At 47.9% G+C, this 27,714-nt stretch overlaps 2 protein-coding genes and 1 pseudogene across 5 annotated transcripts; 2 read left to right on the top strand and 1 right to left on the bottom strand.

Annotated features, from left to right (window-relative positions):
• Nucleotides 1–714: 714 nt before the first annotated feature.
• Nucleotides 715–2,130, top strand: LOC117856726 (uncharacterized). The gene has a single exon (XM_034739103.2). The coding sequence runs from the start codon at nt 1,067–1,069 to the stop codon at nt 2,048–2,050; it is 984 nt and encodes a 327-aa protein (XP_034594994.1). The 5' UTR covers nt 715–1,066; the 3' UTR covers nt 2,051–2,130.
• Nucleotides 2,131–8,198: 6,068 nt separating this feature from the next.
• Nucleotides 8,199–17,484, top strand: LOC117837523 (nuclear transcription factor Y subunit A-5). Of its 4 annotated transcripts, none has more exons than XM_034717297.2 (5): nt 8,199–8,366; nt 13,762–13,868; nt 13,991–14,074; nt 16,463–16,633; nt 16,755–17,484. In XM_034717297.2, exons 1-5 carry the CDS (start codon nt 8,327–8,329, stop codon nt 17,160–17,162), a joined length of 810 nt encoding a protein of 269 aa, XP_034573188.1. In that variant the 5' UTR covers nt 8,199–8,326; the 3' UTR covers nt 17,163–17,484. The 4 variants fall into 4 exon arrangements, with proteins under 4 accessions (XP_034573188.1, XP_034573114.1, XP_034573266.1 ...); XM_034717223.2 differs by having other exon boundaries at nt 16,460–16,633; XM_034717375.2 differs by lacking the exon at nt 8,199–8,366 and having other exon boundaries at nt 13,789–13,882; nt 16,460–16,633.
• Nucleotides 17,485–25,071: 7,587 nt separating this feature from the next.
• Nucleotides 25,072–26,103, bottom strand: LOC117856716 (protein ALP1-like; annotated as a pseudogene).
• Between the last annotated feature and the right edge of the window lie 1,611 nt (nt 26,104–27,714).

The raw sequence follows: 27,714 nt of genomic DNA, 5'->3' as shown, positions 1-27,714 counted from the left end.
GTTGCTCTTCGGCCTTTGTGGCCCAGCGGAAACCGGCTCTGTTGGGCTATTGTGTGTAAGGTGCAATGTGGCCGAAAGGCTCTGTTGGGCTGTTATAATCGCCGCATTCCAGCCCTCCTCCCACCCAGCAAAATTCAAGCCCAGGTGAAGCGTGGAATGTGGATGGACCGCGTGGACAAGGCAAGAAACTGCCAGTGCGCGGCGATGGTGGATGCCGCGGCGCACGGCCCCGCCCGGCGTGGGTCATCATCGCTTCGGCGCGGTGCCTCTGACTTGCATTACTCTTCATCTTGTTGATTCGACTTCGGCAGCGGGCAGATCCGGAGCATCCAGCAAAGTATCAAAGTCGGGACAAAGATCATGGCGAGGTGATGATCGCAATTAGTGATTCCTAGGTTCACTGGTTTGTAAGCTCTGCACTTTTTCTGGCTTTTGTAGGGATCATCAGGCTTTCTAATAAAGTTCGTCTAACAGCACTCTCTTTAGTCTTTATGCCCTGGTATTGGGCTGCACAATCATGAAACCGTAGTTAGAAAAGGCAGGGAGCGCATCATTCGGGTGCCTTGCAAGCAAAGCCATCCGTCCATTGCACCGGGCGCGCCGGAGAAACGGCGCCTCTTCTTTGGCCCCGGCCGGAAACAGCTTTGGCGCCACCTGGGCTTGGCATTCATGCATGTGAGATCTCTCGAGCGCACACACTATCAGAGGGTGCGAGGTCGCAGTGCAGTCACTGACTCGCACGCACGCATCAGTCATCAGCTTTCGTCGCCCCATCAGCGGCGCAGAAAGCTCCCCGGCCCGGCCGTTCCCAACAAACTCCATCGTGGGGGGAGAATCGCAGAAAAGTAATCGGGAACTCGAGTGCGGACGGTGCCACCCAACTCCATTTCCACCTGTGCCTCTGTGTGTGCGCCGCATTTCCCAAACCCCCTGATCGTTCACCCCCGCACGAACGCGCCACCACCACCAGCGCCAACCACACCACAGCATCCTCCTCAGAGTTCTCTCCTCGCCGCAAGACGCAAGTCCACCCGATCACCTACACCACCGCACGCACGCGGCCACCATGTCTTCCGCGCACGAGAGCGCCCGCGCCCCGCCCGCTCGGCCAAGCCGGGGGCACCAGCCGTCCTTCTCCGCCGCGCTGCTCGACGCCATCTACCAATCGCTCGAGGCCGACGCCGACGCGCGCTCGTCCACGGAGACGCGCCCGGCGCCAGCGTCCCCACCGCAGCGGACGCCGGTCTCAAGCCGTCACGGCCATCGTGCTACGTCAGCCGTATCATCGCCGTCCCGTTCCTCGGTCCGGTCTCCGCGGCTGCAGAGGCCGCCGCGGCCGTGCCGTGTCCGGCCGGACCCGCAGCCCAACTCGCTCCTCCTGCCGCCGCCGCCGCCGCCACCACATGAGCCGACCGGGGACCGTGCGGATCAGAAGAAGAAGGGCAGGAAGAGCAAGAGGAATGCGAAGAAGACCAAGGTGGCGCCGTTCGCGTGCCTTCTGAACGCCCTGCTCTGCAACAGGAGGCCGGCCACCAGGTCGGTCGAGCACACGCCGCGGGCGACGGCCGCCGCGTTCGCGGCGCCGGAGCCGGCTTCCGCGAGGTCGATCCTCTCGTCGCGCGCGTCCCGGCGGGAATCCATGGCGACGGGAGGGATCCTGACCCCGGCGCGGCGGGCGGTGAGGTTCTCGCCCGTGGCGGTGGTCGTGGACGACGACCGCGGCGGCGGGGGAGCGGTCGTCGGGACGGCGACGAGGCTGCGGGACGCCGCGGAGATGGAGACGATGGTGCAGGCGAAGGAGTCCGCGGCGGAGGCGGAGAGGAGGGTGGAGGAGCTGCTGCGCGCGCTCGGCGTGGCGGAGGAGCGGGAGCGGGAGAGGGCCAAGGAGAGCAGCGAGTCCAGCTCCGACCTCTTCGAGCTCGAGAGCTTGCCGGCGGCGTTGGACGATGCCGAACCGCCTCGCCCCCGAGCTTCCGCCGCCGCAAGGCTGCTGGCGCGGCCGCGGCCGCGGCCGCGGCCCCGAGTTGTACGAGATAGTTCGCCATCGTAGCTGTAAATCTTGTACTACCGTGTACAACGACGAATCCCGCGGTTTCTGTGATCTTAATGAAGGGGCTTGTCTATCCGTCACTCTGGTGAATTAGAGGCTCCCGTCTCTCGATTTACGAGCCATCCGATTGTTGTCCAACGTTCATCTTTCACCTCCCTTCCCCTATCTAAACCTCGCTTCTCCGCGGCTCGCCGTCCACCGCCCTCGTGCCTCCACCCTTGCCGCGGGCAGGCTAGGGTCCTACCGGAGCTCCGCACCAATTTCGGTGGGACCATAGCCCGCTCGCGGCGGCCAACTTCCTGCCCCTCCCGCTGCCGCCTCCAAACATCGCTGTCGTCGTTCCCCCAACACAGCATTGCCCAACCGTCCTCCTCCACCGCCCGGCCGATGGTGCCACCGCCGCTGAGCCTCACCACCCCGCACCCGCCACCTCCGCCGGGCCGACCTACCACTGGCAACCTCCCTCTATAACCGGCATATTTTAGTGAACCCCAACTCCGGATCCCGAATCCCTAATCCTGATCCCTAATTTCTCACCGGAGCTCAATTCCAACTCTCAGATGGGTTCAAAAAATTTGAGCGAGGAGTGGCTTTAAATCACTCGGTGTGAGTGATAGCTTTTCCTTATTGGAAAGTTGCGCGCTTTTATTTTTATTCTTGTGAATCAGTGAATCCTAGCTCTGCAGAGAAGTTGGAAATGGATGACGTTCCAGACTTGGCAACCAATGCGATGACGCCTCTTGCGAGTTGAGAACATGGATATTTCACATGTGCATGTGACCGCATGGGTTATCCGAGCCATTCATTTTTGAATCAATAATGTGATAGATCATGGGTAGGTAAGAAGTACGGTAGTGAATCAACGGTTGGATGGAGAAAAACCAACAACTGAGATAAACCATGTGATCATATGTACACGTGATTTTGCATTTTTCAGCAACGCGGTAGCACTTGCGACGTGGTTTTGCATTTTTCAGCAACGCGGTAGCACTTGCGGTGCCATGGCTTGATTGACAAACAGGCGCAGCATTTTATGCACGTAGTTCTTTTTCTACTTGCAGTTGCATTTGTCCTTTTCTCTTCATTTTTTTGAGATTAACTGCATTGAATTTGTTGATTAGGAACGTCGATAAAAAAAAATACAGAAGCAGCAGCGTAGCAAAAATATAGAATACAGGCCATCCAGTGGGCCGCGCATATAGCTATCTGGATTATATTTAACGAGAGTGAGACCCCGGCCCATAAAGAGTAGACATGCATGGTGTGTTTTTGCCTGGTTGCCTTTAAAATGTAGGACAAATAATAAGCAACTAGTGATTTGCACGCGTCCATGCGCGCGTGGAGTTATTATGTTTAACAATAACTCGAATCAAACAAAGAGCCATTGTGCTGATCGTTGAGTGTATATCTGCTGAATGTTTTGATGCAAAGATAATTTGGACCGTACATGGTGTACAGATGGAAGATAATAAGTAAAATATATTTCACAATGTGTATGGATGGGGTCAAGCTAAGCTATATATTACAAGGAATTGCTAATGATCTTAAGAGGTTATAAGTGTGAAACAAGCAGACATAGAGTCTGAACATAATAGCTACTGATCTGAATACAGTAGGGAACTATGGTGAAGTCAGTGGTGACGGGGTGCATGCTATGTAGATAGTTCTTCATCAGCCTTTTTTGTTTCTGCAGCCATCGTCAGAAACATTGTCAAGGCTTGGGGTTAGAAGAATCAACAAGGTAAATATATAAAGAATTAGAAAAATCAAAAGAATGTATGCAGGCCGTATGATTCCATAATGCTGCTGTGTACCGACATGTTGTTTTGCCAATGTTTGGTTGGAAATAGAAGGGTACAAATAGCTAAACCGAGAGAACATTCATGACTGAAATATAGTAGTGACTGTATGTGAGTTCTGTGCATATGTCTCTTGCATGAATGATCTTTTGTGTGGTGAGCATTGAAGGGCTATGCTACGGGTGCTGTGTAAGGGATGATTATAGTTTTGGCTGAGATGAAAGAGGTTAGAAAATAGTACCAAGTAATGATAAAACAACTTCACCTGTGAAACGTTGCACTACTGAACTGAAAGCACTTGTGGTCTAATAGCAAAAAAATAAAAGCCACTTTGAACAAATTGAAGATGCTTCTGCCCATTCAATTTTTTTTTGACTGGCTAATTACCAAACTTATTTGCAATTTATTGAGAATGTTAGCCATTATTGGTTACACAACATTATTGTTTAGGGAGGATGTCTGTAGTCTGTACTGTTTAGGGTGGTTGCCAGCAACGGTGCTGAAAGAGAAAATGGAAAGTAGGAAGTGAAACTGGGAAATTTTCCATACACTTGTGCTAGTAATTCTATGGAGTATTTCACTCAATAAAAAATATAAATTACATATATAGCAAGCGAAGAACCAGATTGAATTTGTAAGCTTAAATTTGCAAAAGAAAAAAGCAAATAGCAATATTGCTAACAACAGAATGGTTAGCTGGAAGTTACATGCTGCAAGCATGGACATGGACTTACCTGGCACTATCAGCAAGCAATCAGCACAAAGACATACACTACCATCAGTGCAACCTTCATTCTGGAAAGAACCTCTCAAAAGTTAGGAAAAGAACATTAAGATAAAAAGATGCATGGAACAACAGTCAGCATGAGGGAAGAAAAAAAACAGAAGGCACTTTTTTCTTGATCTAAGAAAAGTACATGTGTTTCCACCGTTGTTCTGTAATAGAGACCTGCGCCTTGGTTACGCCGAAGAAACGGCTTCAAGCATGGCAGCAGCATATGCTGTCAATCTTTGTCTAGGCCCATTGATCGGTTGCTTTCCGCCTGTCTGTTCAGTGGTGAATATACATACCCTGCTGCTAACTTTCACGGTATGCTGAAAAGGATCCCATATTTCACACTTACTTTAAAAGACACCAATCACCTATAAAAAAAAACTGGAATATTCACCAATCTGTGGACAAATCAGTACCCCATTGAGGTTCTGCACATGCACATGCCACTCTTTATTCAGAAGTGGCAACGAGCTGAACTTCTGGTTCTCCACTCTTTTTCCCGGCGAATCCTGAGAAAATAGATATTGAAAAAGTTCTGTTACTTCCAGTGGGCGGCTGAATGAAGCTTTGTATAGAAGGTACCAAAGTACAAGCATTCCGGATAGAGTGGTAGGCCAGCTAGTACCCATGCCATTGCACTTGCTCGTCCTTTGGAAACTGGAACTTCCCCTGGCCACTGTACTGACTGCTGACTATTCTTCCATGGAGAAAGGCAGGCAGCCTACCCAGATCTCACGGGTCACTGCCATTGGAGTTCATCATGAAAGCTAACGGGGCAGGCAACCTTTCGCAGAAATAGCAAGCGCTGGGGAGAATCATGCTACTTCGGGAGCCCTGGCAGGCACGCAATGGGCATGGAGCCCCCAAAGTGGATAGCATCATCGGCTGCATGCAGATGCAGGAGGGCTTTTCTGGGTGCTTCGGTGGTCCGGCGATGCCCGATTCGGCACAGGTTCTCCATTACGGCAGAACAAGTTGCTGCTTTGTAGGAATTCTTTGTTTTTTTTTTTGAAAGAAGCTTTGTAGGAGTTCTCATTGGGACCATTCCTCGTAAGCGTGCTGCTGCTTGCTACCATTACTAGTAAGCTTGAGATTCTCATGGTGGTGCTTTGAGCAGTAAGACAGTCACAGCGGCACTGCAGTACTGCACTACTGCGCGGCAATGGGAAGAAGAAGATTCTTGGTATCTTTGCATGACTGCCGGTGAGGCACATCTTTCTGTGAAGCCGGCCTGAGTCAGAAACTAAATTCTGACAGTTTGCAGATTTCGAGCGATATAGGTAAACTAAGGACTATAATCTTTTGTCTGCTTGTCGAGACAGGCAAAACACTAAAAACTGTTTGTCAGCATGTCGAGACAGGCAAAAACACTAAAAACCGAAGATATCTAAAAATGACTGAAATGCAGGGTGCTTATTATTTTAACGAACTGACAACATAGGCATGTATGACTTGTCAAAAGATGCAGTTTTATGCCAATTGCTCAGGCAGAGCGTGCAAAAGTTATCTGTCGGTCTCCTTAAAAGTGGTCCTAGTCCTACTGCTAATTTTCAAATATGTGTTCCAACTTTGGTTATGTGTAGTGCTAGTGTAGTTTATACATGGGATCTATATAATGTCGGCAGTTTTTGGATATTACCACTTGCCTTTTTAGTAGTATTGTACTACTAATCTTGAGTCGCTAAATAATAGGTACTTACCAGTAATGTAGGAATTTAGATATAAATATATAAGCTTCACCAAATTTGTGGTTTCGAACAAGATAAGATTCAGTTTGAAGAGCTAATGTTTCTGGAGCAATCTTTCTGCTTAGTACCAGAAGATGTCGATCGGCCTAATTTCTCATAGGAGTTCACAAAGACAGGATTTGCATGCGTGTATGTATATATATGAGCGTTCGTTTGAAGCGTACACCAGCGCAAGTTAACAGTTAATCCAAATTCGCGCACCGTCATTGCCAAGCCTATGCGTGCCCAGAAGCCGTACTCCATTACATTATCTTTAATGAACGTTGCTATAGATAGCAACGCCTGGAATAAACTACTGGGACCTAGCTACCAGCCATTCATCGAACCAGGCCCACTCCCAGTTCTATTGGACCATCTGATGTTTGCCCCAACAAACCTCGGTGACCTCAGGGGATGGGCCACGGCCTGACGTTGCCAATTGGAAATTTTGGTGCTCATGATGTTTAGTGCCATTTTTCTCTTTTTAATTATATTGAGGTGTCATGTTTAACCATACTTATTGCTATGGGCACATCAACTTGGGATATAGTAGAACGGTTCTCTTTCCTTTTGCCTTTTGAAGTCATGTAGTCGGCGGATGGCTTTTCTTTTTTTCTTATTTGGAAAGATCATTACTGTGGCTAATTCAACATGATTCAAATAGAGTTAGACACATGATATATTGATTTGACTACAATCCTTGTTATATAATTTTTTCGAAAAAATATATGAAGAATAAAAGAGACCAATAGTATTGTTTCTCTAAGTACTATAGGATTTATGACAATATCCACATGCCAAAACCCAATATAGCAAACTAGATCATGAGCATTGTGTTCTTCAAGAAATGTATACTGAACTTTGAAAAGTGGCCACAACAAACTACATTTTACGCATCATGCTGCACCATTACCATTTTATAATTGATACTCGAGTCAATACAATTACTATATCTGATTATACTATTTGTTTGTCGTGTATAGCAACAACTATATAGTGCATTATTATTATAATACAAATTGGTCCCCTCTATTAATAAAACAACACTTAGTAAAAGACAAAAATAGCTCATGTAAACAAGCAATAATAGATATATTTTTTCTAGCCATGTGATCCGTGTATTCTTTTATCTTTATTTACTAGAACAAATCATTACCACGACTAACTCAACATTATTCAAATCGTGGCGTGACCGAACATACATAATTTGCCTGCAATCCATGCTATATTTTATTTAAAAATATGCAAAGATGATTGAAAATCAATGATAATGTTTGTTTTAGGTAGCATAACAATTGCTATCATAGCAATGTTGGTATTGAATGGCCTTAAAATAAACTATGAGCATTGTATTCCCGAAGAAAAGTACACCGTATGTCTGAAAAGTCGTGACACCCACCGCTACATTATATATGACAAGATGCGCTATTATTAATTTGTTACTCTCTTCAAGAATAAAAATCTGTTACCTCGACCCACTGATCAGACCAGGCTAAGTCATAATAATACCTGCTTGTATGATTCGTTCCTCGCTTACAGCGACAGCTACTACTTAATGAATCTAGAATCTAGATACAAATTGGTCCCCTACGCTGAGATAAAACCAACAACCACACTTAAAAATAACAGTTGCACCCTCTTGTTCCTGATATAAACCTGCAAAGCCGGAATACAACCTTGCCTTCGGGTAGCGAAACCATTGCTGTCTAGTGTTTCTGGCTGCCCCCACTCGCCAAAGCAAAAAGTGGCACGCTGGATGTGGCCATGTGGGCATACAAAATCGCGATAAAATAAGGAGCTGTGGGGGCTCCTTGGAACAAGACGAGGGGATAAAAGAACGGCGCAAGTGGAGTGATGCAGTCGAGGGGGCAGGGTCCAGAGTCCAGTCCAGAGGAAGGGACGGCCGGGAGGTGGCAAGGCGCAGAGAGCAGCTTTGCTAGCTCGGCGGACGCACCGAGGGAGGCGCGTGGGAGCCATGCTTCTCCCCTCTTCGTCTTCCTCTTCCGCTTCCAAAGGTTTCCATCTCTCTCTCCGCCATGAGACTAGTATGAGCATCCTTCTTGCTGCGTTGATCCGCCTTTTGGATTGCGCTCGTAATTAATCCTACACCTGCTTTCTTGGAGCGTGTTTCTTCCCCACATGCGTTCTTGATCCCCGAAACGGTGGCGGATTAGATGTTTGCGTAATTACTATTAAAACTTGTTGAATCTTTAGGATCTTGGTTGGGTTCTTTGGAGCTAGCGTCTTCTTTTGATATGGGATTATGTGTGCTAGCATATTTGGTTGCTTGCATGTCCTCTGGACACACAGGTTGACTAGTCTTCTGGACTTGGGACGCTGCTATTGGATGTCACTGCGATGGAGCATTTCTAAGTTAAACTCGATGGTAGACATGGTGCTTCTTTGCCTTCCTTACCATGAACTAGCTAGTAACTAGGAGTTGTTCTTGACTTGTTGTAGTCTTTGTACTACGTCTTGCGATCTATATGCATGTTACTGGAATTTTGGGATCATATCATTGTATATACTTTTGTTGAATTGTTGTAGTTTTGTTAAAGATGTTCTGTTATTGCCTAGTATTGACCTTTCGTAGATGTGCTTGTTAGTTGCAGTTGTTTGGTCTGAAACATGTTTTATGGATCATATACTGATGGTATTTACTAATCTTACGTATACGGCCGGCATTCATATTTAGGTTTCGTTTGTTCTTTTCCCCTTCCCTCTTGTCTTTCCATATGTATACATTTTTTTAGCAGGTTTCCTTGTTATGTGTGTATACATATATATGTTCCTAGGTAGTGAAATTATTAACTATTGTAGTCTCTTGAAGCTTTGATTTGCTGATCTTTGCCTAAAAGAACGAATGAGGTCAGGCCTGTTCTCAGGTGAAGCTAGACAGCTTATCCAACTTGTTTAGTGTGCATTATGCAGATCAAGCATGGCAACTGTTATATTTCTCATTATGCTATGCTATATAATATTTTTAATGGCAGATGAAGAGTTATTTTGTTAAATGGGGTCTCACCCCCATAGCTGTAAGAGAAGTCCGCCATGTATGAGTCTGTCTTAAGCGACGATAATGCATGACGAACATTGACCTCGGAGGCATTATGTGTGTATGCATCATCTTCTTTTCTGAGCATAAGTTTATGGTGTGAGCAACATAACATTAACAAGCACATGACTCCAAATTGTCATGAGTAGTAAGATGCTTGTTCCCAAGCAACACAGACTGTTTTCTGCTCTTGCTGGGTAACTAATTAACCATTCTGTGGGATTCCCCTCCATGTCACAAACAAGTGTCAATTTGGTATTTAAAAAACTACAAAAATATAACTGTGTACCCATATAATTTTGAAATGGCCAGTCTTAATATCCATTAAGATATTGTTAGTGAAAATTAAGAGTTTGGCAACACACTCTACAACTCTACTTTCTTTTCACTGGAGTAACTGTTTTCTTGCTCTAGTTTACTAGGGAAAAGCTCCCCAAAATAGGCAGAGATGACTAGTCTACACAGGATATAACACACTACATGGAACTTAAATGACACTGACAAGATATCAGTTCTGATCTTTACTCTGTTAGTATAAGAAACACATAATCAAGAAGTACTATATATTTCAGAGGATATTATTTGAAACGACCCGAATTCCCATTTCCGAGAATTCAAGCCTACACACCTCCATGCTAGTCCCAGGAAGGCTATCATGTGCGAATCCCTATATCAGATAGTACAAATCCATACCAACACAGAAATATAGAATAGCAACAGAGTAACAATATCATAGATATCGAGTACAACACTTCGGCACATGCCAGTACAAGTCCATCAGGACTTAATCGTGAAAGGTAAAATATCTACGCAGCGGTAACACGTAGCGTGGCGAACAACAACTCTAGAGGCGACTTGAGCGAGGGACCATCCCTAGTCTTCCCATTCATCGTTATCGAAGTCGTAGTCGGGCTCCGACCCTGAAAAGCCACTATCTACTCGAGAAGCGGGCAGGCCATGTCAACTCCCAAAAGCAGCAAGCCAAGAAAATGGGGGAAGAATAATACTATATGCATGGTTCAACCTATATATGGCTGTAGAGGTATACGCAGCAGCTGCAGCTGCAATCAAGGATGCATCAAGCAATACCATCCTCGAGGTCAACACCTCATATCAAGAAAGTTGTCATAAACCACTAGATCCTTCACCCAAGAATTCAGCACCCAAATACACTAGGCGATGTGAGAGCTTCCTCCCCTCACATCTCAACGGCAACCGCCGGCCTATCTAAAAAAGGGAAGGTAGAAGTATAATAAAGTCTAGTCAGAGTAACAGATCAGAGGACTGTCCATACCAGTGGACATGGACTATAGCTACAGGTTAGACACTCTATAGAGGTTGTACATCTGTACCCGCCCTGATGGAGCCTGAACGGTAGCTAGTTGTCCAGACCCCACCTAACGACCGGAGCCCTAGTAGGTGGCTAGCGCTCTCCTGTTCCCTCGAGTCTGGTAGTGTCTTCGACTACAGGGCACGCCGTCACCAGTCGGAGACCTCGAAGCTGTGAAACCTACCCATACGCGGGGTGCAGTCTAGTTGGAGCAGGTCAACGCCTCGAACTCCTTACACTGATCTTCCAATCCGCCTACAGGCTGAGCACTATTCACCACTAGTCTCGGACCAAACCCCGCCCATAACAAGGTGAACGGTATGTACGTATATAGTCCAAAGAAACATGGTTATACTGACTCGGTCCTTAGGGGCCGAGAGCGAGCACTCAACTCCACAAAAATATGTGCCGAAGCACCTGCAACATACAAGTACGCCACCTACTCCTCAGTGTCAAACAAGGTACTAGCCACAGGCACAGGGGGGTGGAGAGAGACTAGAATGTTCTCTCCTAGCAAGGCACTCCTTAGTACCAACCGCGGTTCGCTCCCGTCCCGCCAAAACACGTCAAGGGATCACACTCACCCAAAACACACGCGAGAGTGCACAAGGAACCCCACCCCCAAATCCATGGCATATACCCATCTATAACTCAAAAGCATGTATATGGATATAAGTAAGGTGGACTAGCTAGGGGTCTGTAGCTAGCCCACAGGTAGGTAACAAGGAAAAAAGGATAAACAATTATCAAGGCATGGCTAGAATCATGGAGTATGCAGTCAATCATCATCCAAGCATCATAAATAAAGCACTAACAACTAAGCGTGCATAGGATCTATATGATTGGGAGTGACAAGACACCTTGTCCGTAGTAGTTAGGATCCTCCTCGGTGTAGTCGGGGTCTTGAGAGTCTTCCGGGTCGTAGCTTGGGTCTGAACAAAACGACATACGATGCAATATAAATTAATCGGCATTACATCTAGGCAAAAACTCCAAGAAAACCAAATTTAGAAGATCCAAATAACATCAAACTAGCTATTAACAGCACGGGCTTGATTTTAATGCAACAGGTTTCATATTTTTTTGAGTTCCAATGAATTAGTTATGAATTTTTAAAGATTAAAGAATTTATTTAATTATTTAATTAATTTTGAAAAAACATTAATGAGGGTGACACGTGTCAGCTTCTGGTCGTGCCATGTGGTAGCACGGGAGGGTGCCACGTGTCAGCTGACGATGTTGGCCGGTCAGCGATCAACTAGGCCCCACCGGTTAATGGGCCCCATGTGTGGCCTAGCCCATGCCACGTCAGCGCCACGTGGCAGCCATGTGGCCAACCTATCCTACGTGGCACTGCCACGTGGCGCACACGTGGCCGCACAGGGTTAGCTCGGGATCCGCACACCGAACCCGTGCGCCACGCTCATGTAGCCGAGCATGTGGCGCTCGCCTGATTGGCTGGCGGAGCTGCGGGCGGCGGCGAGGCGGGCGCACGGTGTCGCGGCTAAGGGCGCGTGGTGACCGCGCCCTCAACCTCGTGGCCGGGAGCACGACGGCGCGGCATGGCGAGGCTACAGACGGCGTGGCGTGGCTGCGGCCCGGCCAAGGCTCTGCCTTTGGCCGTGGCGAGGCAGGGTGCGGCAGCGAGGCTACGCGTGCGCGCGGTGCATGGAAAAGCTCCCTGCCCGCAGCACGGCCAGCCACGCACATGGCGCCTCGGGGTTCTAGGGCCGCGGCGAGGGCGTGGCTGCTTGGACGGCGGTGGCGGCACCTGCACAAGAAGCGTAGCACGAAGGCCGGTAGCACAACGGCGACGACAAGCAGCGGCGGCTCGAAGGCGAACAGGGGTGCCAAAGGAAAGAGAAGAGGGAGCGGCGGCTCGAAGGCCGAACATGGGTGCCAAAGCAGAGAGAAGAGGGAGCGACGATGCTCACGGTGGGGTGGAGGAGTAGAGCGTGGCCGGCTCGGTGGTGACTCGCGGTACGGCAACAGTGGCAGCGCGTCCTTGGCTTCGCTCAGGCAGCAGCTGCTCCAACGGACAGCGGCTCCGGCTCCTCCCCACGACGGTGGCCTCGTCTTCCTTCCGATGCGGCCTCCCTTCCTCTTCTCCTCCTCTCCTCCCTTCTCCTCCTCTTCCTTTCCCTTCCCCTCTCTCCTCTCGAGCGAGCGTGGTGGCGGCGGCAAGGGGAAAACCCCATATGGATGGCGAGAGGCCAGGGCTCTGCCTCCTTATATAGCGGCTAGGGCTAGGGCTTCGGGGGTGCAGCGGTTGTGAGCGGGCGGCTAAGATGCGACGGCAAGACAAGGCGGCGTGGTGGCCATCCACGGCCTCCAGCGCGAAAGCGGAGGAGTGGGGGAGGGTCACGGGCGCGCGCGCGGGCAAGGTAGTGCGCGCTAGCACGGACGCGGCCGGCGAGCCCGTCCCATCGGGCGCGCACGCGCTGAGCGTGTGACGCGTACGACGCGAGGTGGAAGAAGGGGCAATAGGGTCACGGTGGTTGACGGGTGGGGCTCGCGTGTCAATGGTGGAAAGGAGAGGGAGAGGGTCGCGGCAGCCTGGCGGGCCGGTGGGGTTGGCTGGGCCGGTCCAGTGGGCTGCTGCAAGAGAGGATAGGCAGGCCAGGCCGGTTGGTTGCGGGCCGGCCTAGTGGGTTAGATGTTAGGTTAGGTTTTTGTTTTTATTTATATTTAGTTTGAATTTTGAATTAGATTCAAAATTCAAACACACTCATTTTTGAAATCCAACAAAATCCAAAAAGAGCCAAATCAAACTAGCACATAAATTCTGAAATTAAATTGAGATTTAATTTATTAGGGAATTTCTAGAAGAGAGTAGAATTTCTCTTCCATTTCAAATGAGCACAGAATTCAAATAAAAAGTTTTAAATTTTTGAAATTTCACTCAATTCAATATTTCAATTTTTTGGAATATTACATTATTACTTCTCTTTTGCTGCATCGGCTTACATTGAAATTTCTTTTAGTAACTTACACTGTGCAATAATGCCTTCATTTCTTTTATCAGGTAACTCCTTAAGGAAAATGGTTAATGATCACATGAGATCAACTTTAACTTTTGATAATAAGCAACCTCTATTTGCAAGTCAAGACATTGACTACATCCAGCCAATAGTAAGACTCACATGGTGATCCATAACTTTATTTGTTTTCAACACTGTTAAAGTCACTATTCTAGCTAAACAATTTTGAGAGTTCGTCCCTATTGTTTACATCTGATTGTTTTCTGTACCCAGGCTTGCATTTCATACCCATACAATGATTCTGGCTCTGGAGGTGTTTGGGCAGCCTATGGGTCACGCGCCAGTGCTGCCACTGTGGTATGCCCCTCTAATAAATTGTTGCACTAAATTCTCTCAAGGGCTTTGAACATAAGTGCTGATGGCATATTTTAGCGTTTCAATTTTCAAATTTTACATGATAACATTTAATAATTTGGGCAATCTCCTAGTTTTCAGTTCATTCTGAATCGATTCTGTTATTTTATCAGAACTGTCCATTGTACTACAATCTAATGTAGAAACTTAAGCAGACTAGTAGCCTAATGCCTTACTGATTTTCCATTTCAAGCAGACACTGTTTGGGTAGATCCTTAGTTCCTTGCATAAGCTATCAACTCAACACAAGCTCTTCTCGGAAGCATATTTACATTGCCTTTTTTATTTCAAAAGCACAGCCTCCCTGACAGGTATAGGTCATAACTGTAATGGGAAACATATGGCTACTCTGCTAGTAATATATAAGCTTTTTTTCCGAAAACACGCAGGAGAGCTGCGTGTCTTTGTATTAAGAAGAAATTATTGGTTACAACGCAGACCAAACCAGGCACACGCACACGGACACATTACACATAAGGCGTTTATACAGCCAAAAACACGCACACAATAGCTAGCTAATGTTGTACATGATCCCCTGAGCCTAGACCAACCGTTGCTGTCGCCGGTCAGCCCAGAGCTGCTGGATGCGTCAAGGAGACTAAAGTCCCCGGCGATCATCCAGGTGCAACCAATGGAGGTTTGGATTAAACGCAGCTCGTCAAGGAACTCGATCTTGTCGACATCAGCCTTGCGGAGATTGTCGCGACGACATCGCACATTCAATCCGCGAGTATTCCGCACGAGGATATTGTAGTTTTGCTGATCCATGAAGAATGGCGACCAAGTGGCAGCGCCCGGCTGATCAACAGACGCTGATCGCCCCGCTCAGCTGAACGGCTACCGCCCTCAGATCATCATCTGAAAGTGCCTGGGCAGCGGGGAAGATGTCCCTGATGGCGCAGAAGTACTTTGCGTCCAGTGGCCCTTGGAAGATCGAAGCCAACTGAGGGTGAGGCTGGTCTGGCGCAGGTCCATCAGTGGAGCAAAGGCCAAGCTTGCGCATGACGAGCACCTCACCCTTCTTGGATGCACGAACCGTGGAGTTCAGAGTTTGCTTGGCCAATCTTCCGCTACGGCGAGGTCCGGACTGAATTGGTGTGGCCGGTACTGACGATGCCATGGCAGCGCCTCCCCTGGCTGGCATGCTCGCCAGGGGCACCTGGAGTGCTTGACTGACGCTGGCGAGGAAGGCTGTTGTCGCGGCCTTGGCCTCCTCCAGGCTTCCGCGGCGTGGGGTCGATGTTGGGCCGTCTAGCTTTTAGGCCGGTTCCTCTGCTTGACTGGGCTTCGTTTCCCTGAACCACGCGCAGCTCGGAATCGAGAGATCCTCCCGGCTCTGTCGGCTCAGCGGTCGGCTCGCAAGGCGGCTGAGCCTCGCCTGATGGATCCAGCTCCTGATCCTCGGCTGACTCCGTCGTCGGGTCGCAGGCTTGCTCAAAGCTGAGCAAGGTTGGTGGTGGCAGCAGGGCGGCCTTGTCACGGGCCGCAGCGCTGCGCACCCTGCGCCGGTACGACTTGATAGCTAGCGAAGGCGTCAGCTGGTGTGGGGCGGCGCTGCCTCCCTCCGGGCGGGTCCTCGAGGGCATCATCAACTTTCTGGTTGGTGCGATGGATTCAAACAGCATCGGACCCCCAGAGGCACCCCCTTGGCCGTCGCGGACGGGGCAAGTAATATGTAAGCTACTTGCAGCTGTTTCTATTCTCCAGTGATGAATAGTATCTTGAAGGCAAGGATGAGGCCACTTGATTTTGGTCTATTTGCGCTACTCTTAGCCAGATTTTGCATTTCTACTCACGCACATACATTGTTCCATAAATCTTTCTACTATTTAGCACATAGAAAATGGCCAGTCTCCATTGATTCTCAAGCTCCTTGTGAGAATCTAAACTAAACTAGCTAGTTTTCGGTAGAGTAGATTTTGATATCCGGGTTGACAAGTGAAAACAATACTTGAGTGGGTGCCATGTCTGCTCAACTCCCTGGTCTAGTACCGTTTTCAGAACACTGGCCACCGATGCGTTGTGTGTCCACAGGTACTAGCGTTCTGGCAACTCTCATACACGCATATAGCACAGTTTAGATGGTTGCTGCTGTTTGTACCTGTATAAATTGACCTGTGTTACGTTTCAAAAAAAAATAAATTGACCTGTGTTATCAAGACATCAAATCTTTTCTCTAGTATTCCATTATATTCCAATGTTAAACCACATATAGTGCAGAGTTATCCACATATCTTTGAGGCATCCGTCCATTAAACAGCTCACCTGCATTTTTTAGTAAAACAATATCAGTTTTGTGAGTTTGTCTGATCAGTTGTACATAAAAAGCAGTTTCCTCCCAAAATTGCTGGTGGGGGGACATCTGCAAGAATTCCGTTGCCTTTGGAATTAGCAGAGAATGAGCCCATATATGTGAATCCGAAACAATATCACGGGATACTTCGCAGAAGACAGCTACGTGCTAAGTTAGAGGCTCAGAACAAGCTAGTCAGAGCACGAAAGGTCCGTGTTATTAGTCCCATTTTTATTTTGATCTTGTTGTCTCATCCGTCCGCTCTTCTTTCAACTTCTTATCTGCAATCTCTTATGCTTGGCCTAATATCGGATATAATCTGCATGGCAGCCTTACCTTCATGAGTCTCGGCATCTTCATGCCATGAAGAGGGCAAGAGGTTCCGGTGGACGATTCCTCAATACTAAGCAGCTCCAGCAGCAGCAGCAGTCTCACACTGCCTCCACTAGGTCCACCGCAAATGGCACAAGCTCCTCAGGTTCAACTCATCTACGGCTTGGTGGTGGCACAGCTGGAAATCAAGCTATGCCGACAACCAAAGCAATGGCTTCACATGACAATTGCAAGAAGGCTGTTGCTTCAGCTCCTGCCTTCACCGTGACCCCAATGTTGCGCAGAGATGACGCCTTCTTCCAGCACCCAAGCCATCATCTCAGCTTCTCTGGCCATTTTGGGCAGGCAAGTGCGCAAGCCGGCATGCATAAAGGGACTCAGCAGAGGGTTCCAGTTATGAGATGACGGTTTGGGAACCTTAGTTGGTGATCCAGGATTCTAGGTGTCCTCGTCCAGTGTCATGGTCTCTCAGGCAATTCATCCTTGGCTTAATTTCTGGTGTGTTAGAAGCTACCAAATGTTTCATACTGTGTTGTGGTTTGCAGAGCCCATAAGTCAGGGCTTGATGGTGAACACTGCTATTGTTGCATTGGTGTGTACGTGTTACAATAAACCCATATGCTTTATGGTGATAGTTGTACGTTATGCTGCACGATTTGCCCTTCTTTCTGTTCATACAGTCTGATGTAGTGTTAATTAGTGGTACAGATTGTGTCAAAGAATTCAAGACCTGTCTACCTGCCTGTTATTTATAAGGGTATTACCAATGCTTTGTATCATACTACTATATTCAACACGACCAAATCACTTAAGAGTACTATCCATGGGCAGAGTGATCACTATTGGCAGTGCTTTCTCTTTGATTTTCGTAGTCTAAATCACAAGCAGTAGTAACTTCTAGACTCTTGGACACAAGGTATCAGTAATTTGCTTGGAAAGCATTCACAGAAAAACGTTAGTTGAAAACTGTGCTATCTGCTATCCTTGTTTGTTCATGTCTTGACTAGGACCCAAAATGTGGGGCGTTTCATGTTCCACAGTAATCTCGGATTCAGGGCGTGTTTGGATTTGGCCCTAGCGTGCCCTGCCAAACTACTTCGGCCGGCCAAAATCTGGCGAAGGAATCGGCCGCCCCGATTTGGCACTGAACAACCTGCAAAATGAACTGCGCATAGGCAGCCTGTACAGTGCCCTGCCAAATCGCGTCAGTCATCCAAACGCTGCCTCCACCCACGGTCAATGGCCGAATATTGGCTTGGCATCTGCCGGCCTCAATCCAAACGCGCCCTCAGTTTCTCCAAATCCATGGAAAAAGCAAAGCAAATCAAGAAACACCAAGCTCAGCCTGGGATCTGCCACTATATAAAACCTCACCTCAACCCATCAGAAATCAAGAATGCGCATAGAAAGGACAACACTCAGCAATGTTTGTCAATCTGCAGGCACAATGCTCAGCAATCAGCTGGCTTAATCAGTGCAATCTTGCATGTGTGTGTAGTCCCGCCGAGGTTCAGAATGACAGAACCACCTGATTCAACAAAAATTCGGCATCTACAAACTCAAACAAGCTCATGAAAATACTCGTTCAGATTGCTAAAACATCACGAAAATTCAGCATGACAGCAGCGCCGGCTAGACATTGTTTATGGCCCAGCCTGTCAGGCGAAGATCACAACCACCAGGCTGATGGACTTTGCAAATACTGGTACGACTGAACAATGGACTGCATGGTGTTGGCAACTACCTCGATTGGGAAGGTTCCTGCGCGCGGCCGGCGGCGGTGACGTGGCCTTGACCCGGGAGAAGGTCCGCAGCGGAACGGAGCCCGGAGGGAGGTCGCACGGCGCGGCGAGCGCGGCCATCTCCTCGCCGCGGGCGCGCGAGCTGGGCAGTGGCTGTTACAGGTTCATAGGCGAGGTAGTGATGGTGCACGGACGGAGGGCGAGGGTCAATAATAGCCGCAGAAGCTCGATCCAACGGCCGCCATAGCCCCAAAGGGTGGACGGTATTTCATTTACCGTCCACCCCCAGGGTCCAGGGCGCGGCTCGCGCATGGCGTGTCGCCGATGCGCCACCCCCGCCTCGGCCGCCTCCTGCGTCCAATGATCCTTCGTGGAGTTCTCCGGCCGTTGCACGGACGAGGATGTGTCTGCGGACCTCGCGGGACGGCCTGGTGCCGGCGGCATCCTCGGCAGCTGCCTGCCGCCATCGCAATTCATAAAGGATTACACAATTTGCAACAGCTCATTCCACCGTCGCTCTCTGCGATGTCGCGCTTCCGCCATATTTCAGCTGCCCAGCCGACATCCGTGCTTCCTGGAGGCCTGGATGGCCCCGATTCCCTTGCCGACTTCATTGTCTCGCCGGAGTACCTCTGCTTTTGCGGCACGCTCTTCGTACTCGGGGGATGTCAGACGATCACCAATGGGCATGAAGGCCCTTGAAGGATCTCGAGTGCAGGGGCCGGCTCTAACCCCCGGGCATGAGGGGCGACGGCCATGGGCCCTTCCCAGAGAGGGCCCAAGTATATGTGTACGTAGTACGTATACGTGCACATGACTATGTGAGGCAACGAGACCCAGGTCTGCTAGTATAGCTGCGATAGCAATCACGTAGAAAAACAAATCGTCGCTCGCGGCCGCCGTCCCTGTCGCCGCAAAATCAAGCGACCCATTCACAAGTCGCGGCCTCACGTTTTCCGCTCATCGGTATTCGATCCTTGTCCACAAAATCAAAACAAAGTTAGCAAATCAATCTTCAATCGTTTGCCCTCACCCCTGTGCTTCGATTGGTAAACAATGAGTAATTCTTTTGCTTATCAAATTACTGATTTACTGTCTTAGACTAGGTATCTAGGGTTTTAAATTTCTAATTTCAATGTTTATTTTCTTTCTCAATTTAGGTGTTAGAATCATAGAATGTTTGATGCCAGCTATGTTACAAGAAAGATTGAATGACTTGCTATGTGCAGATAGCAAGCATTGAGAAGTATGTCTTAGACAACATTGATCTTGACATTGTTCTTAATGATTTTGCATCAAGAAATGCACGAACCAGTTTTTTTAAAGCACTAAAGCATCATTGTCGATGGAATCTGGTTCTTGATTTAAGGCAATCAATTAACCATACTAGTTTCATTTTGTTGCTCTTTTAGTTTGTAATATTAACATTATTTTCCAAAAACTAAGTACACATTATAAGTACTACTATCTATTTTTTATATTATAACTGAAAAATATTTAGATTAAAGGGCCTATAGTTTCCAGTTGCTCAAGGGCCTTTGAAAGCTTAGAGCCGGCCCTGCGTGCAGCGGCGTGTCATGTTCAGGACGAGGGCGGCGGCATCTCAGAGGGAGGGCGCCTGGCCGGTGCGGTGGACGGCGATGGGTGCGCGTGCGGCAGACCGGCATCTACAAGCGCGGCTGCGCGGGTCGTGGACGGCGCTCTTGAGAACAGAGGCAGAGTCAGGTTCAGCATGCATGGTATGCAGTAGCCTGTTCGGCTGGACTTATAAGCCAGCTGAAAAGCTGAAACGGATGATTTGTTGTGAGAGAAAAATACTGTTCGGTGGCTGATAAGCCGGCTGATAAGCTGAAACGAACAGGCTTTAGGTGGGCATCCGGCCGTGATGATGTCAAGATCAGTGTCTAAATCCAACAAGCATCCCTACTCTGAGTCTATGAAATGGACTCCGTACTCTATCGCGGCATTGCCCTGAATCTGAATGAATAATTTCCATAAAAAAACATGAATGAATAATGATCATAAATGAATGGTTTGGATTGCTTATCTTGCTGCTTACAGTGTCTTCAGTCTTGATCTGTGCACCTGTGCTATCTGCCAGCACGAAGCTAAGCAGCAAACAGTGTGGCCAGCTAAACGATTCAGCCCAGAACAATGTGCCAACGCCAAACGGAAAAGTTCGCTGAATTCTGACATAGGCATCACAAATCTGAATTCCAGGGAGACTTGCGCTTGGCAGCCAGGCCGCAGGCTTTCTTCTGTCGAGGCTTTTTACGAAAGGGCGGCCGGTCAATCGACGGCAGCAAGTTTCAACTTGTTCAAACTTGCTGCAACCGTGGATCACTTCAATCTTGGTGAGCAGCCGCGGGCGCCACTGTATTCAAGCGGAACGCGCGGCCGAGTTGCTCCGACCCTGACAGTTTGAACAAGCTTCTGAAGAAGAGGAACAGAGATTGGTTGTCGCCCCAGCCCAATCACAATCAGTATGGCTGGATCTTGCAACCAGCCCATGCCACCATCTTCTTCGTGTGCTGCCTTGACGAGGTATTGCCTACCGACCTCCAGTGCCATTCCTGCCTTCCTGGTTGGGCGCTGCGGTCTCGAGTCTCGACTCGCCGGCGGCCCGGCGCTGCCCGCTGCCGCGTGAGCATCTCCAGGGTAGCTAGGGTCATGACGGGCGCGCGGAGGGATGATGTGGCGGGTGGGATCTTGAACAGGAAGAGGATTACTCAGGGGTGCATGGCGACAGGCTAGCGGAGAACGCCGCCTCGCCGGCGGCGGCGAGCGACCTCGCCGTTTACCTGGTCGGAGTCCCTAAATTTACATATTGCCCCCTGATTTGGATCGCGATTAATAATCGCGATCCAAATATTTACATATAACCCCCCTATATTGGATCGCAACTAATAATCGCAATCCAAATATTTTGCAGAAAGATCTATATATATTTACAAATAGGCCCCTTCTTGGGCTCACCTCTCTCTCTTCCTCCTCTCACCGGCTCCTCCCACCGCCCAGGCACCGACGGCCGCCATGGTCGTCCTCCCACCTTCATTTCCAGCCGGAAGCTAGAGCATTACCCATCCCAATCATCCCACGCTGAGGCTGCCCGCACCGGTGAACGCTACGTGTTCCTCCAGTACCACGGTAGCGTAAAATGGACCCCACCGCGGTACTCGGAGGGTCACGCTAAAGAAGAGGAACGGTCCCCTCCCTCTATTTCCAGCGGACTCCCAGTATACGCCATCTCGGCCTCCCGCCGCCGCCAGCCCCAACCACCCCACCCTCGCGCCCGTGCTCAGAACCGAGAGGCTGTGTCGTCGCTTGCCGAAGGAGGGTGCCGACGAGCGGCGTCGCAGTGAAGAGGCCGAGTGCGGCCGCTCCGGCCAATTTGTTCGGCGCAAGAGAAGGGCGCCATCCTGGAGAACGCAGGTTCTCCCCCTAGATCCGAGGGCCTCGGAGGTGGGGGAGCAAAGGAGGAGGCCCGTTCCGACGGCCGGAGTAGCGTGGCAGGTGGAAACAGGTGCGGAGAGGTTCGGCGAGAGGGTGGACGTCCGCGCAAGCAGCGGCGGCGAGGTTCACCGGTTCGGGCGGGCACATCTGAGGAGAGCTCCACCGCGCGCTCCAGCCGGCGTCCTGCCCAACTCAGGTATGTCCTCCCTTGGTACCCCCTACATTTGTCCAAGATCTAGCTGCAGATGCCCACAGCAGCAGCGCGCGACTACAGTTCCTCCAGGAAGCACCCATCCAAGATCTAGATGTAGATGCCCACAGCAGCAACTGCGCGCGAATACGGATCCTCCAGGAAGCACCTGCCGGCGAACCTGGGGGCTGCGTTCCTAGCCAGGGTGGCCAGGAAGCACCCGCCGCCAGCAGGCCTCGTCCCTGACATGGACGACTTCCTCCAGCTCCTCGAGGAAGACAACAGGGACAAGCTGCAATGTTTGCTTTTTATCTATTGCCGTGAACTGAATCGGTCAAACCGATTCACTGTCAAAATGCAACAAGTTTTTTTTCATGTTATCGTTTCAGATCAGAGCCTCAACAGGTTCATGGAGATTTAATCTTTGAGGGATGAAACCAATATTATTTTGATTGGATTTGCAGCTTTGTTTGTTTTGAGAGGGCATACTTGTGCTTGTTGTTTGCCTTTCATTTAGCCTGCAAAAATTTGTCATTTCCTTTTTGTCAGATGGTTAATATTTTGCATTGTTTCATCCAGCAAGTTAATTCATGAACCAAACTGTCCAGCTTATCAATTATCTTTCTGTTGAAGTTTTCATAATGGTCTCTTACAGGAGCTAGTAAGAGATAATATTTTTGTGTAAATTTAGACTATCAGCTCCTCAAATGCCATTTTCATAAGACCATTCGGGCTGCCCATGTGAAACAAAATAGCTTAGGTTGTCTCTTCCTTTTTTAAGGGGAAACTGAAAATTCGTTCAGAATATGGCGAAGTATGGTGACCTATCTTCATGAAGTTTTGATGGCAATCTAATGAGGCTGGCAGTGTGGATTTATAACTAGCAGAAAGCTGGTACATTTTCTCTCATTACATTTTAGTAAGTGCAAGCTTGGCTCTGACTATTTGCTATGACTTGAATTAAGTTTATGCATTTCACAGTTAGTGCTTAGGTTTTGCTTGCTGTTCCAAAGTCTGGATTTGAGCATAGCTTTGATCTGGAAAAAAAAATCCAAAAGGTTTTTATTAATCATTCTCAATTTCAGCATACCTGCAGTATCTGAAAAAATAAATTCCTGGAACTAGTTTGTTCTGATGGAAAGCTTGCTGTTTCAAAAGTAACCTATCATTATTATGTTCACAATGCACCTTTTTAGATATAACCAGTTACTTGAAAAAAGTAAATTGTGCCCTACATTTAATCTAAATTTGGTAGCTCATAAGAACTTTGGATACTCACATATCATGCTTAAATCATGCTTAGATATAACCATTGATATCTTGTTTGCCTATGATTTCAGGATGGATCCTAACCAGTCCAAAGTTCCTGATGGATCCCAGGGAGTTTTTCCTAGTGGCAACAGTTCTTCCTACCAAGCTACCTGGAACCCATACATGTATGGCTTCCAAGGTCCTCCATCCTGGTTCCCCCAAGGATTCCAGCAGCTTCCACCCAATGTCCCAATAATGCATCCAAGTACTGATGATCCACAAGTGTTTCATCCGGCTAAAATGGCAGATGCATCTGTGCAAAATGATGAGGTAGATGTGGAGGAAGTGCCTATCCCACCAGCGCCAGATCCTATAGGAAAAGGAAGGAGGAAAAGGATGGTCAATAGGACCAAGTTAGGCAACTTCAACCCAGACGAAGATGTAAACATTGTGAAGTCATGGCTTGAAATAAGTTGTGACCCAATTACAAGTACTGCACAAAAAAAGATCGCATGTGGGATAGGATTGTGCAGCGGTACAATTTGAGGAGGGGATCCTACCCAGAAAGGAGTTTGAGGTCTTTACAGAGCCGTTGAGACATAATCAAGGCTGAAGTGGGGAAGTTTTCATCCTTCTATGCTGATGCCATTTGAGAGAATCCTAGCGGGATGTCGGATGCCGATAAGGTTTGCGGTTTGTTGACCCATTTTATTTTCTATGCATTTTGTTATAAATTTAACAACAATTATTTCCTGTTGCAGACCACTCATGCAGCAGCTAATTTTGCTGGTATCCTCAAACACAACTTTTCTTACATGCATTGTTGGGAGATTATGAAGGATGAGCCCAAATGGCAGAATCCAAAGCCTAGAGGATTTGGAAAATCAACTGGAGGTGATGGTTTTGGAGAGGACAGTAGCCATGAACCTGACACCAACGACCTTGGAGATGATAATTCTAGCCTTACTGGATCAGCTAGGAGGAGGCCCATGGGCAGGGATTCAGCTAAAGCAGCCAGGAAGAAAGCAAATTCCTCTGCGGGTTCAACATCATCTTCGGAGTATGCTTCAAGGATGCAAGATCTATCATTGCAAAAAAAATTTATCCTACAAGAAGCGGTTTGAGGAAATACGAAGCCACAATCAATCACTGTTAGACATTGAGCAAGAGAAGATTCGGATCATGCGTGAGAAGCATGACATAGACAAGCAAGAGAAGGAGAAGCAAGAGGATGAAAGAATCCTTAGGATTGATCTTAATGCCTGCACACCAGCTCAGCGAATGTATTACGAAGCTCTTTAGGAAGAAATTTTTGAGAAGATTGCAGCTAGGCGCGGGAAGAGACAGGGGTCTTGAACCATGGATGGGAGAGGCAACCTTATTTATGTTTTCTTGATTTTATTTCAGGGAACTAATTGTAACTGTTATTTGTTCTATCATCATGACACAATTTTATCTGATGTTGAGCTCATGCGGAATTAATTGGAACTGTTATTTATCTGGTGTTGCCCTATGTCTAGTGAATATTTGTTGAATTAGATGTTGTGTGTGATGATCACGGAATATTACAAGTCTTAATAAATATTACATGATCACCGAATATTACAAGTCTTAATAAATATTACATGACCACCGAATACTACAAGTCTTAATAAATATTACATGACCACTAATTCATCTACTGATGATGAGATCCCAACCTCATCCACTGGTGCTCGATGAGATCATATTGTAGCTGAAAGTGCGTGTTTTGATCATGAAGCCTATGGTGTGCGGCAACAAATGCCTCCCTGTCCGGATTGTTGCGGTACCGAACTGCTAGTTCTCCAATGTTCAAGAAATCAGTATCACGAGCATTGTCTTGTTCATCCTCCACTATCATGTTATGCAAAATAATGCAAGTCACCATTATATCATTAATCTGGTTACGGTCCCAACCATACGCGGGTCCTTGGATGCAAACCGAGTTTGCAGGATACCAAATGCACGCTCTATATCCTTGTGTGCACTTTCCTATGCAGTGGAAAAGTGCTGGGTCTTTTGCTCCATGGGGTAACGAATAGTCTTAACAAAGGCTGCCCACTCGGGGTAAATCCCATCGGCGAGGTAGTACCCCATGTTATAGGTCCTTCCATTGACCGCAAACGACACGGGGGTTGAATGACCCCTAAGGTAAGCAGAGAATACTGGGGATCTATGAAGCACGTTAATGTCATTGTTACTTCCAGGCATGCCGAAGTAAGCATGCCATATCCATAGATCATGCGATGCAACCGCCTCTAAGATTATAGAGGGATGCTTCCCTCTGCCCGTGAACTGACCCTTCCATGATGTGGGGCAGTTCCTCCACTCCCAGTGCATGCAGTCAATGCTACCTAGCATCCCCGGGAACCCACGATCCTCACCCTCTTGAAGAAGCCTAGCTACATCGGCAGCATTGGGTGCCCGTAGGTAATACTCGCCGAAAACATCAATGACAGCCCGACAGAAATGATGCAAAGCTTTTCGAGCAGTTGACTCACCAATACGCACGTACTCGTCAACGGCATCCGCTGGGACACCATAAGCGAGAATGCGCATAGCGGCGACACACTTCTGAAGAGCCGATAGTCCTTCCTTGCCAGTGGCATCATACTTCTTTTTGAAATAGTTATCTTGATTTTTAACAGCCTCTTTAATGTGCTTGAATAAATGCTGACGCATCCGAAACCTGCAAGAACACTTCTGATATGAGGTACTAGAGACATGGGCTGATCGATCTTTGAAATATGCTCAACTTTACCTTCTACGGAACTGCTTATCATTGTAAACAGGGTTTGGAGCAAAGTAGTCGGCTTTGATCCTCTTGTGACCAGAAGGAAGTTCCCTCGGCCGAATGACCTTTCGTGGCGCATCAAACTGACGGCGCGTGCTAGAGCTCTATGCTTGCACTAGGTGGTTGTATGTCGCGGCCTCCGCTTCATCATCATCAACCAAGAAATGAGTATCATCGTCTTCCTCCTCCATCATCCAGTACCTTGCGAAGGAGCCTGGGTAGTCTATGGCGTTGGTAAAACACGAGGAAGTGAAGTTGTCCATGGTGCTTGGCCACTAGATGGAGGCAGGCAAGTTGTAGCTAGCAAGGGCATCGGTTCATATACTTGTCATTGCCGTGCAATCATATTGTAGTGCTTCACGAGTGCAACAATCCTCGCAAGAACCGTTTGCATGTGATCATACAGACTGCTTTTGCAAAGCTGCACCATGCTACTTTGTTCAGCAGGTGAGCATATTTTTTAATTACATATCATTAATTAAATAGTACTACTAACAATTACTACTTAATGAAAAAGTTGTATTACTAATTATTCGCATTCCATGATTTAGGATAACCATTCTAAATGACCGTGTTACGAAGAAATGTGTTTGTTTAATGAAATAGTAGTTGGAGATGGTTGAAAAAAATATGGGGTAGTTGGTATAGAGTATGTGATATAGAGTAACACGGGTGCGGGAGAAATTGGTATAGAGGAGAGAATCTCGATGACTAGGATAGAATATTCTTTTTAGAGTATGGAAATAGAGTACGACGAGTGCGGACAGCCTGAGACTCGGATCAGCTGTCAGCTCCTCTTCCTCCCGCGGCAAGAACAGGAAAGCGCCCGGTTCGTCGCCATCGAAGCCGGGCGACCACGAGCAGCCGCGCTTGAGCTCGCGTTTGGCCGGGAATGGCGGCTTGTTCCGTAGAGAGCGCGCATTCGTCTCGTCCGTCACCACCAACCGCAACTGCCATGGGGGCGTCTGGTGGTCTGGTGGACAGAAATCTCTTTCATTTCGCTTCTGTTGTTATTTGTACGAACGGTAACCTGCTCCGAATCATTTAGGTGCCATATGCTCACAACTCAGAAGTCATGTTGTTCTCTCTTTAGGATGTAATCTAGGCATCTAGCACATGCAAAATCAACCCTCCAAATTCATAGAAAATCGAAGTGAATCAAGAAACACCAAGTGCAGCCTGGGATCTGCCACTATATAAATCCTCACCTCAACCAATCAGAAATTCAGAATGCATTTCTTGACAGGAAAATGCTCAGCAATATTTGTAAATCTGTAAGCACTGCACAATGCTCAGCAATCAGCTGGCTTAAACAGTGAAAGATTGCATGTGTGTGTAGTTTCAGTCTTTCAGGCTTTCAGTAACCAACAGAGTACCAACCTCTCAAACCGATTCTGGAGTGCATTTTTGTGCTTCCTGTTAACTTTACTAGAGAAGAACTGAACCAGGATTTGTTATCCGTGTTCTGTTGTAATGATATGTGTTAGAATAAACACACTATAAAGT

The sequence above is a fragment of the Setaria viridis genome, chromosome 1, assembly GCF_005286985.2.
Source record: "Setaria viridis chromosome 1, Setaria_viridis_v4.0, whole genome shotgun sequence".
Classification (NCBI taxonomy): Eukaryota; Viridiplantae; Streptophyta; class Magnoliopsida; order Poales; family Poaceae; genus Setaria; species Setaria viridis.
Note: the sequence above shows the minus strand (reverse complement) of the source record. Positions and strands in the feature narration are given on the sequence as shown.

What these genes read in the sequence shown, in the direction of transcription:
- LOC117856726 (XM_034739103.2), top strand. Translation starts at nt 1,067, where the DNA reads ATGTCTTCCGCGCACGAGAGCGCCCGCGCCCCGCCCGCTCGGCCAAGC.
- LOC117837523 (XM_034717223.2), top strand. Translation starts at nt 8,327, where the DNA reads ATGCTTCTCCCCTCTTCGTCTTCCTCTTCCGCTTCCAAAG. An exon ending in GCGCCAGTGCTGCCACTGTG is followed by an intron (nt 14,075 to 16,459) that starts GTATGCCCCTCT and finishes GTACATAAAAAG; the next exon opens with CAGTTTCCTCCCAAAATTGC. An exon ending in AGCTAGTCAGAGCACGAAAG is followed by an intron (nt 16,634 to 16,754) that starts GTCCGTGTTATT and finishes TCTGCATGGCAG; the next exon opens with CCTTACCTTCATGAGTCTCG.